The sequence below is a fragment of the Dendrobates tinctorius genome, unplaced genomic scaffold (genome assembly GCF_039654945.1).
Source record: "Dendrobates tinctorius isolate UK_male_01 unplaced genomic scaffold, ASM3965494v1 ptg000019l, whole genome shotgun sequence".
Lineage (NCBI taxonomy): Eukaryota > Metazoa > Chordata > Amphibia > Anura > Dendrobatidae > Dendrobates > Dendrobates tinctorius.
This window is the reverse complement of record NW_027361687.1, coordinates 26195754-26208229: the sequence shown is the minus strand read 5'-3', so window position 1 is coordinate 26208229 and position 12476 is coordinate 26195754. Positions and strand designations below refer to the sequence as shown.

Below are 12476 nucleotides of genomic sequence, written 5' to 3'. Positions count from 1 at the left end.
GGGACGCGCTGAGAAGCAGGAGCGCGCCGAGGGGCGCGCGCAGTGCGGTAAGTGGGGGCTGGGGCTGGAGCCATTACAGCCGTCATCATATTATATGGCATTGACGTTTGCAGTGAGTTTGTTTTTATTGAAGCCTAGGGAAAAGGTAACTGTATTTAAATCATCTGTTATAGAGAGTATGAAAGAGCTTGCAAGTGATTTGTTCTAAGTGTGATTTGGCTTAAAGGGAACCTGTCAGCTGTTTCGACCGCTATAAGATGCGGCCACCACCTTTCAGGGCTTATTTACAGCATTCTATAGAGCTGTCAATAAGCCCCCCGATCCGACCTGAAACATAAGAAAAATACGGTTTATTATACTCACCGGGGGGGCGGTCCGGTGCGGTTTGGTCCAATGGGTGTCGCAGGTCCGGGTCCGGCGCCTCCCATCTTCTTGCGATGACGCCCTCCTGCTTGCTTCATTGCTCCCCGGCAGCGGGCTCCTGCGCAGGCATACTTACAGTATCTGCCCTGTTAAGGACAGAGCAGATTCCTGGAGTGCGCAGGCGCTGTGCCTCTCTGACCTTTCCCGGCGCAGGAGCGTGAACTCGTTTTCTTAGCATTATGTCAGGTCTGCAAGCACTGCTTTTTTTTTTTTTTTTTGACCATTTCTCATTTTCTGAAAAGAAATACAAAATTTAGTGCTTGGAAATTCGAAGACATGTTGTCAGTAGTTTATAGAATAAAGGAGCAATTTATATTTTACTCAAAATATACCTATAAAGAGAAAAATCAGACAAACTGAAAACTTTGCAGTGGTCTCTTAATTTTTGCCAGAGCTGTGTATGTATATAATGATTGTAATATGTTAAGAGGATAAAAACTTTGATGGGAGTGCTTCTTAAAATGAAAATAAAAAAGCACACTCACCTAGGGAAGCCACATTATTTCTGGGTACTGCTGCTGGTGTTCCATGGTTGCCTAGCTTTCTCTTCTGACAGAATGAGAATTTTCTTCTGCATAAGCAGGAACAGAGCAGCATTTGCAGTTTCACATCATCAATCTATCAGAAGAAGACAACAAACACTGCTCAATGCTGCACTGCCAAGTAATTAAATGCTTTGTCATGGAGGATTACAGGAGAATTGAACTCAGCTACAAACCAGCTAACAATGGTGTAAAAACACACAGACAGCTATACTGATGTTGATGGCAGAAGACAAAATTGGCCAGGCAGGTGATAACAGTATGCAGAAACATAAGGTGAAGTTTTTACTCAGTTGAGGCCTGTTTCACACTTGCTTTTTTTTGCAGCGCGTTTTTCCCGCAAAAAAACGCATTGAAAAACGCATACAAAAGCATACAACTGCTGCGTTTTTTTCAAGCATTTTTATGAGCATGCATGAAAAAAACGCAGCGTTTTTATGCGTTTGTATGCGTTTCTAGTGCGTTTTTACCGCGTTTGCGTTTTTTCCAACATTAGGTGGCCCCTCACACTAACCCAAACCATGACTTTACTAACCCTAACCCTGACCCTAACCCTAACCCTGACCCTAACCCTAACCCTAACCCTTAACCAAACCATACTTAACCCTAACCCTGACCCTAACCCTTAACCAAACCATACTTAACCCTAACCCAAACCCTAACTAACCTTAACCCTAACCCTAACCCTGACCCTAACCCTTAACCAAACCATACTTAACCCTAACCCTGACCCTAACCCTAACCCTAACCCTGACCCTAACCCTTAACCAAACCATACTTAACCCTAACCCTGACCCTAACCCTAACCCTAACCCTGACCCTAACCCTAACCCTAACCCTGACCCTAACCCTAACCCTAACCCTTAACCAAACCATACTTAACCCTAACCCTGACCCTAACCCTTAACCAAACCATACTTAACCTTAACCCTAACCCTAACCCTGACCCTAACCCTAACCCTGACCCTAACCCTTAACCAAACCATACTTAACCCTAACCCTGACCCTAACCCTGACCCTAACCCTAACCCTAACCCTGACCCTAACCCTTAACCAAACCATACTTAACCCTAACCCTAACCCTAACCCTGACCCTAACCCTTAACCAAACCATACTTAACCCTAACCCTGACCCTAACCCTAACCCTAACCCTGACCCTAACCCTAACCCTAAACCCCCTTAACTAACCCTAACTTTACCCAAACCCCTAAATTCCATTGTCTAAACTAATGGTAAAAAAAAAAACGCATGTGCAAAAAAACGCATACATAAGCATGCCAATGCGCACATATGCTCACCATAGACTTATAATGGGTGTCTTGCTGTAAAAAAACGCATTGCGCGAGCATGCGTTTTTTTGAGGCAAATCGGACGCACAAAAAATGCAACAAGTTGCATTTTGTGCGCCCGAGCGCATACCGCAAAAAAACGCATGCGCGGTAAAACGCGTACAAACGCATGTGTATGCGCACATAAGCGCATCCCATGCAAAGTATAGGGAAAAAAAACGCATGTGCTATTTAGCGCTAAATTACCGCGAAAAAAACGCAAATGTGAAACCAGCCTAAGTGGGGTGTAGTCAGAAGCACACAGGAGAGAAAGAGGGAGTCTGCAGCACAGAGGAGAAGTAGATGCTAGGAAATGTAGTTTTAGCAGATAAGAATAGAACCCATTCAGTTATGTGAAACTGGGTGTGTAAAGTATCAAGCAGGAACGCGGGATGCAGTGACGGTATGCAGGCAGAGCAAGGGTTAACAGGTTTATTTACAGGGGAATACTCCACGCAGGGAGGTAAAGGGTTAAACAGCATGAATAGAAAAGGATGTAGGGAGGCAAAGGGTTATACAGGGGAAACAAACAGTACAGTAAATCAAAGGATATTCTTAAAGGTGAAGAGCTACGGTTCAAAATAACGGCGGTTCAATAGCATGGATGTCAGGAAGTCCTTAAACTGCAGCTCCTGCTGCAAACTCAATGGCGCCAGCAATGACTGGCGCGGTGTCCTCTCTAGTGGGGTCGGGTAAATGACAATACCCCGTCTTCTGGTAACAGTGGTCGGAGTCCGGTACCTTCCACTGCCCCTAGTCCATACACTGCAGTTGCCTACAAGGGTACGGGCCATGGTACTGTCTAAGCCTGATGTGTTTCTCCTGCACAATTCTCCTCACAGTCTCGGTCAAACGAGCCAAAAGTGGCTGACGGTAATGCGGGTCACGGTCTTGTACGAGTCCAACGTAGCTCGGCAGGTGTTTAATGGCCCAGTCAGGGTGCAAGTGTCTGTCTTGTCCCCGGTCATCCTTATGGGGCATGTGTTGTACTCACGGACACGGTACGTTCTGCGTCTTGCTTTCTGGTAGTCACTGACACACCCTGCATGTTCCTATCCCCCTCTGGCCCCGCTGCTGGCGACAGGGAATGGTGGTTGCTGGTCTGCATAATGCTGGTGCTCCCTGGACGGAACACTTCTTTCTCTGTGGCTGCTGCAAGGCTCTGCTCTGTCCTGTGTGCACAGCTCTGCCCTCTCCTGCTTGCGGCTTCTCTCCTGGCAGCGGTCCCTCTGTAGCCAGTCAGACCCTGCCACAGTGCCTGTACTCGTTGGGGGAAGGGGCAGCCGAGCGCACCGCTCACCGCTCTGCGCTATGCTCTCCGTTTGCATCAAAGTCTCGTCCTTTGCACGCTTTTCCCTTTTATTTGCTGGCTGCGCGCACTTTCTACCTGTCTCTCCCCGCCTCTTCGGGTCTGCAGGCAGGTCCCTCCCACGCAGGCTTCCCTCAAGCTCTAAATATGAGCAAATTGTAGTAAACATAGCACATGAAGGAGAAAATAATGACAGTAATCAAAAGGCAAATTGCTGCCTGCCACTCACAACATGTGTATATTATGGACACATGTAAGGCTAACTGTAAAAAAGCATGCTAAGAAAACACTGAAGAGCAGCCATAAAGTCCTCATTAAAACATGAACATTTTATTGAATACAAAATATAAAAATGGAAGATAGGTACAATGGTAGGAGCAAGGAATATTGCACACACTAATTGGTCACACATGAAATATGGGCGTCCGGACCAAACACCTCAGCAGCTAAATATGACACAAAATGTGATAGATCATGATGCAGACTAAGATATATTAAGAGCGATTGCTCATGTAAAGCAAACAAAATTAGTTTGCTTCAAAAAGACAACCCACATGCTGGCTGTGGTATGTTAAGGAGCAAGTGCTTATATGAAAAAGATAATTAAATACCACAGAGCACAGCCATGTTATTGAAACAATATGCTGGCTAGAATATACACAGAGCAATTAGCCCATATAGCATGAGAAAGGTTGCTGGCACATAAAAGCAGACATGCATCACAATAAAACAGTAATACCTGGATATAACAGGAGGTGCTGCAGAGGAGAAGGACCGTTAGCCCTCCCCGACGCGCGTTTCGGAGCGCAAGGCTCCTTCCTCAGGCTCTAGGGGAAGGTCCGCATCTTCAAAGCTGTCCCTCGGGAACAGAGGATGCAGCCTTTCTAGTTCCGGACCCAGCATGCAGGTACCCGCGGTTCGGTCAACCTCCTTACAAATGCACAAAGAAGTGAAAAAATGCACAAAAGGTACAAGAAAGAAACTTCATGTTGGGCTTACTCTATATACTAACAGTAAGTATGCATTTACTGTGCTTTGTGAAAAATAAAATAATGTTATTGTGAGTACTGGGATTAATTCTTTAAAGTAACCAGTGCAACTAATGAGCAGACACTGAGTAACTGCACAACGTTGCTGACTGTACTATAGAAAACCAATGCCAAGAGCGTACAAGTAGTCTACGGTACAAAGAGGTTTTGCGGTTTTATAATAGATCTTTATTTTTTTATTTTTTATTTTTGCAGGACTGGGCTACTGATATTATGACATACATCAAAAACCCTCTTCTAAACAATGCTTCTCGCTATTCCTATTATGAGAAAATGTAAGTGCTAAAAAACTGGATGTAGTGGGTGACATGTAATGCTCTATGCCAGGGTTCCCCAACTCCAGTCCTCAAGGCCCACCAACAGATCATGTTTTCAGGATTTCCCTTGTATTGTACAGGTGAAGCAATTACCACCTGAGCAATACTAAGGAAATCCTGAAAACATGATCTGTTGGTGGGTCTTGAGGACTGGAGTTGGGGAACCCTGCTCTATGCAATGCTCCCTCCCTTTATGCTCCTTTTATTTTCAAAAGTTGCCAACTATGTGTTGCGCCAAAATGTGCCATGTGCAAGTACTGCGCCAGCTTTCTAACACAAACTGTTTTTTGATTCAGGCCTTATTCCCACTGCAAATTTTCAACAGCTGGATTTTGTTACCGAAAATGTGATTTTCCACAACGTTGACTCTTCACATTGCAGAGGGTGAAATTTACATTCACATCCAATTCATAAATGTACATACAAGGAATGTCAAATCTGCAGTCCCAATCAATTTACACTGCACATTTTCAAAAATTCTCATGTTCACACTGCTGCAGTAATTTGCAAAAGATTAACAAGGAAAATCCAAGTTAAATGCTCTAGACACCTTTTACATGGAAATAAGTGACTATTATATATGTTCACTATTTCGCTAGTAAAATTGCAAAATTTCCGTCTGCAACTTTCATTGCTTAATTCATTTTCCGATCCACTGATGTGTAGTTTTCAGCCAGGCCCAAGTTTCAGAATTTACTCTTTAATGAGTGTCTCTCCAAGAAATATAGGCTGGATGTGATGTCTATGTGTCATCTGTCTTCTTTAGCACTTGTATCAGCACAGCTTCTATTCTGCACTTATGTCTTCTTCATGTGCTTTCCTGCTTATCTATATAATATTTTCTCTGCCCTCTCTGAGACTGTAAATACTTTCTCCCATCTACACGCTGTGGAGATTTGTGCACAACCCGCTCCCTCCTGCTATCTTTCAAATTGAGAGAAGGGGTAAGGGTATCTGCTGCAGCAAAATGGTTAAAATTTGTTATTGAAGATTACTTAGAAAGTGGTTTCATTTTGGATTTAGGAAGCTAAAGAACAATGAAAAAATAAATTCCATGCAAACATTTTGATATTGAGTACACACTCACATTTTTCTTGATTTTGTTAATTTTTTTTTGTCTTTTAGACATGTAAAACTCACACTTCAGTTAAATGCAGAAGGAAAAATTCCTGTACGCAAGTAAGTCATTTTTTAACTACAATTTGTATATGTCTCATAGATACATGTTGGAATAGATATACAGATTTATTCCTTGCAGTAAAGGAATCTTTGGGCTCATACCCATTTGTGAGGAAAAAAAAGGGTTTGATTTCCGGACCGAAAAAACGGACGAGTGCTATGCGAGTGTCATGCGAGTGTAATGCTATTTTCGTGCAACATACTTATGACATGCGTATGCAATCCCTATGCAAAGCGATTTTAACATGAGCTTTTACATACAGCAGTTCTCAATGTTAAATCTCATGTTAAAATGGCATTGTAAAAAAACTGTGCACATCGTTTAATAACAAAATAATCTTATATATACAGTATATATATATATTATATATAATGTGTTTATATAGATAGATATATAGATAGCTATAATAAAAGCCAGTAGACGCCGTGTACGGTAAAGAATAGAATAGGTTCGAAGAAAATAGTTAGACAAGATATATACACATAGTGTGTGTGTGTGTGTATATATATATATATATATATATATATATATATATATGTAGGTATATATGTGTATATGTCACACACACATATATATATATATTTCAGAGAGAGCTAGATAGCAGACATCAACGGTAGTCACTGAGGCTGTGCAGACTCCCCGCCTGACCCGCGGTGAATTGACAGTGTGGGAAAATATTGAGAAACTTTCCCACGCTATTGAGTTCATGTCCGGTCAGGCGGGGAGCAGCTTTTCATTCATTCCTCCGTGGTTTACAGCCGTAGCGGTTGCATTAGCACCGCTCCCGTTTGTAAACTATTTAACCCCTTGAGATGGATTGCAGCGTGGGACATGACTGTATGGCAGACAGGTATGGGATATTGTTGCTTTTTATTTTGGATTTTTTACAAGAGAACGATGGCTTCAATTGGATTGGGAGTGTAATAAAGATGGACAAAATGTGTTTGTTTATTTCATTAAAAGACTTTATTCTTAATATCTGATTTTTTTAACCCTTTAACTATTCTCCATTATTAACCAGGCATAATGTCACCTTACAATAGCAAGGTGTCATTAACCATTTATTACCCCATATGCCACCCGCTACAGGGCATCAGTCACTAGCTTTCCCTCTCTGGCGGAGAAAATTGCGCGGGAGCCCATGCAATTTTTTTCCATGAATTAATTCTTTAATTTAACACCTACAGCTCCAATATTTTACACACATACACTGCTAACATTATTAGTGAGGGACATATATAAATCTAACTGATACTGTTTGTAAACCATGTGTCATATCCTGTCGTGTCCTGTAATAGTTTTACAAATGAATTATCACCTATTCTACTATGTATCTCTCTTTGAAATATAAACATATATATGTGTGTGTGTCACTGACATATACTGTGTATATATATATATATATATATATATACACCTATTCTATGTGTATACATGTATTCTATCTTTTGTATTCCAATATGTCAGTGTGATTTTCCTGTATACCGCATATGAATTGCCGGCTTTTCACAGGACACCGGTGTGTAAAAATCAGACAGCACTCGCATGGTGCAAGTGCTGTCCGATTTCTTTCTCGCACCCATTGACTTGCATTGGCGAGTCTCATCCGAGAATCACAGCAATACACAGCATGCTGCAAATTTTTTCTCAGACCGATTTCGGCTGAGAAAAAAATCGTAAATGAGATGTCACCTATTGAATAACATTGGTCCGAATGCAATCCGATTTTTTTATCGGATTGCATTCGTCCGTATTTCTCGCGAGTGAGTATGAGCCCTTACACTTTTACCCGCTTTCATCAGTAGAAAAAGGGTTTAATACATCAAGATAAAAAAAAACGAGTTCTCAGCTAGCAGGGGTTTTATTTTCTGCAAACTTGGCTGCGTTATCTTAAAATCATGTTCTTTTTCCCTCTTGGACAGTATTTTCCAGCTGTTTCCTGCCGACAGGAAGAGAGTAGAGCATGCATTACAATGTTGTCATCTTTCAAAGGGGAAAGTGAGTGTTATACCCTGTTTGCATTTGATCTTTTTTTTTTTCCGTAGCTGTGATTAACTAAAGTAGCCTGAAATAAAATTGTTTAAAATCTTGGTGTCAGAAAGTAAAATAATCTACCAACAGAGCGGAGAATTCTTAAAGGGGGTGTCTATATGTAAAAAAAAAAAAATTCTATAAATTAACTTATATTGTTAAATTCTGTAATTTACTAATATACTTGATTTTTGAATGTTGCGCTGATCTTTAGCTACAAGCTCGGTCCTGGGTCCAAACAAGGTCTCCAGTGTATGTGCATGACTAGAGCTGTATGTAGGGGCTGGCCAACTGCTCATTTTAATATTTAACCCCTTCTTACCACTGGCAATATTTGTTTTAATTTTTTCCTCATTTATTCCCCTTGGCAGACATTTTTATTGACACTATTTTGGGATAGACACAATGTTTTGATCGATTCTTATTGTATTTTATTGCAATGTTGCTGAGCCCAAAAATTATGAAGTATCGATTTCTCTTCTCATTAAGCAGTTTACCGATCAGATTAATTTATTTTATATTTTGATAGATGAGACTTGTATGAACATAGTGATACCAAACATGTATTTTTTAACATTTATTTTTAATAGGGCAAAAGGAGGGGTGATTTTAAATTTTATATATTTTTTAATTTGTTTTCACACGTTTAAACATAGTTTTTTCACTATTCTACTGCATTTGTTAGTCCCCTTGGGGAGCTTGAACCAGCGATAGTACAACCGCTTGTACTATACAAGGGCATCAGCAGTTATGTATAGCGAAAATCATGGTCTCCTATGAACTCCAGCTACAGGCTGACTTTCACAGTAGTACCATAGTACTGTAATGACAGGCACAGGGTCTTCAGCTGACCCCAGGCTTTCATAATAACCCATTGTCACCCTGCGATCACTTCACGGGCTTGCTGATTGGCGTATAAAATGATGCACCCCACTGTCAGAGATTGACAGCTGCAGGCAGAGCTCTGCTTCACCTGCAGATGTTAGAGATAGATGATGGGTGAATATTTCAGCCATCATCTCCCGGAAAAGATAAAGGCTTGGCTTGTGAACCCACAACATTCAGGGTCCCGACATATGATGTAACTGTACGGGAAGAGGATAAAGAAGTTTTCCTAGTCTTAAAACAGATCATCAATATCAGATCAGTCAGGTTCCAACACATGGCACACCAGCTTCCACAGTGGCCAGATAGAAACCGTGATCAAAGTCAGAACAACTCAGCTCCGTACACTTTGTAGTGTCTGTTCTATGGTGCTGCAGCTCAGCTTCTATTGAAGTGAATGGGAGTACCAGAGCATGGCCACTAGGGAGAGTATTATGCCACTCCGACTCTGTTCACATCTGGAAACAGCTGATTGATAGACATCTTATGCCGGCCCCCTTCTGATCTGATATTGATGACCTATCATAAGAATAGGCCAAAGATATCAATCCTGGAAAACCCCTTTAAGCCAGCCCCTTTTCTTTGTCACAGCCAATATATAGGCAGAGGCGGCGGCCGTTAGCCTGCCTGCATCACACACAATACACCAACATTAGAGACATTTATAGCTGTCACAATGGGCATCTGTGACTTAGAACCACACAATATCACTATACTCCCACACCATTACCACCTCCATCGCAAATCATTGTCTCCAGGTGTTTTCAGACTCTAGCAGTACCTTGGTTACATATAAGCCACAGACACTATTCCTAATCTTTAGAGTAATATTGCTCTGCCTACCAGAAAGAAGCACAGTATCTGGTTACCCACCATTAATAGGTAAGAGTCTGCCAAGCTGAGTCCTCTTATACAAACATCAACCCATTATGATCGTCTTTTTTCCCCCATTTTTAGAATGATGCCATCAATCCAGAGGATTTTCCCGAGTCCGTCTACAGAACATTCCTCATGCAGCTCTGCCCACGGCCAGAGATAGATGAAATCTTCACATCCCAGTGAGTTCTTCAAGAGAGTTACCTATTTAAGTATCTGTATACTGGTAAAATGCTGGATTTATGCATGGGAGGAGCGGTGCTGTAAGGATCTGCACAAGAACCATGTCTACAAATAACTGGAAAAAAGCACTGTTTTCTGTCCTATGCCACTCATGGCATAGAAAGTTTGTAGAGTGGTTTGTAGAGTACAACACTTTTTTAAAGGCGTTTTTGGGGCTATAACATAATATAACAATTAAAATTCACCTTTCAAATCCCTCAACCTTCTAGTTTGGCTCCTCGGTTCCCCACCGAACCTTTCACTGGACACATGTCGTACCTCATTAGTGTGAACATTGCAGCCGAAACTGGCCGCAACAATTATGTCCTGTCCATGCCAACATGACAACCGATGTGCAGTGCTTTGAAAAGTATTCATACCCCTTGAGCTTTTTCATATTTTTCACACCCACAAGATTAAATGTATTTTCTTGGGATTTTATGTCACTCACCAACACAATATAGCAAGTATTTGTGAAGTGTAAATGAAAGATACAAAATTTTCTAATTATTTTAACTCCTTAGTGACAAAGCCAATTTGGTACTTACTGACCAAGCAAATTTGTACAATTCTGACCACTGTCACTTTATGAGGTTATAGTTCTGGAACGCTTCAATGTATCCTACTGATTCTGAGAACGTTTTTTCGTGACATATTGTATTTCATGTCAGTGGTAAAATTTATTTGATATAACTTGCGCTTATTTACGAAAAAAATGGAAATTATGCAAAAATTTTGAAAATTTTGCAATTTTCAAACTTTTAATTTTTGTACACTTCAATCAGAGATAGGTGTCACACAAAATAGTTCATAAATAACATTTACCATGTGTCTACTTTACATCAGCACAATTTTGGAAACATAATTTTTCTGTTAGGACATTATGAGGGTTAAAATTTGACCAGCGATTTTCTTATTTTTCCAACAAAATTTGTAAAACCATTTTTTTAGGGACCACCTCACATTTGAAGTGTGTTTGGGGGGTCAATATAACAGAAAATATCCAAAAGTGACACCATTCTAAAAACTGCACCCCTCAAGGTGCGCAAAACCACATTCAAAAAGTTTATTAAACCCTTCAGATGCTTGACAAGAACTAAAGCAATGAGGAAGGAAAAAAATGAACATTTCATTTTTTTCACAAATAATTTACTTTGGAACCAGTTTTTTTATTTTCACAAGGGTATCAGGAAAAAATAGACAACAAAATTTGTTGTGCAATTTCTCCTGAGTATGCCGATACCCCAGTTGTGGGGAAAAGTCATTATTTGGGTGCATGGCAGGGCTCAGAAGAGAGGGAGCACTGTTTGACTTTTTGAACCCAAAATTGGCTGGAATCAATGGTGGCGCCATGTTGCGTTTGGAGACTCCTTGATGTACCTAAACAGTGGAAACCTCCCAATTCTAACTCCATCCCTAAACCAACACAACCCTAACACTAATCCCAACCCTAACCATAACCCTAACCACAAACCTAACCCTAACACACCCTTAAACCCTAGCCCCAACCGTAAGCCTAGCCCCAACCTTAACTTTAGCCCCAACCCAAATCCTAACTTTAGGCCAACTCACTTTAGCCCAACTCTAACCCTAATGGGAAAATGGAAATAAATACATTTTTTTATTTTTCCCTAGCTAAGGAGGTTTGATTTACTATTTTTTTTATTTTGATCACTTTGATAGGGTCTATCACAGTGATCAAAATGAACCAATAAGAAACATTTCTTATTGTTGCCGGGTGCCGGCCGGTAGATCTCGGTGGGCAAACTACGCATGCGCCCGGCCTTTTTTTCTTGGAAGAAGATGCCGGCAGGCCAGGGGACTTCACTGGGGGTTGCAGGTACAACAGAGGTACCGAGGGGGGATCGGGGGACCCTATTTCTCTCCTCTGATGTGCGATCACAACAGAGAAGAGAGAAATTAAATGTAAATTCTGACATTTTTTCGGTCGCCGTTATACCTTTAATAACGGCGATTGCAACACCGGGGTCGGTAAAAACTGACACCAGTCATGTTCTCTGGGGTCTCAGCTACCCCCGGTAGCCAAGACCCTGGAGAAATTCCGACTCTGGGGGGCGCTATACACTTATTTCTCATTGCCGTTAAAAAGCCGTCCTGTGATTTAAGTAGCCTTAACAGCCGCCATTAAAAGGTGTATCGGCGGTCGTTAAGGGGTTAAAATATAAATCTGATGTGCATTTGTATTCATTCCACTGAGTCAATACTTTCACTGCAATTAATGCTGTAAGTCTTTTGTGGGATGTCTCTACCAGCTTTGCACATCTAGAGGTGACATTTTTGTCCATTGTTTGC

The 12476-nt window shown here is 41.2% G+C and overlaps 1 protein-coding gene across 1 annotated transcript in view; it reads left to right on the top strand.

Annotated features, from left to right (window-relative positions):
* The window catches only part of PLCB2 (phospholipase C beta 2), a 191495-nt gene that overhangs the window by 119513 nt on the left and 59506 nt on the right, over positions 1–12476 (top strand). The window contains exons 5-8 of the mRNA XM_073566732.1: positions 4848–4927; positions 6095–6148; positions 8072–8147; positions 10023–10123. Of these exons, the coding sequence (XP_073422833.1) occupies positions 4848–4927; positions 6095–6148; positions 8072–8147; positions 10023–10123 (311 nt within the window). The remainder of the gene's footprint in view (positions 1–4847; positions 4928–6094; positions 6149–8071; positions 8148–10022; positions 10124–12476) is intronic.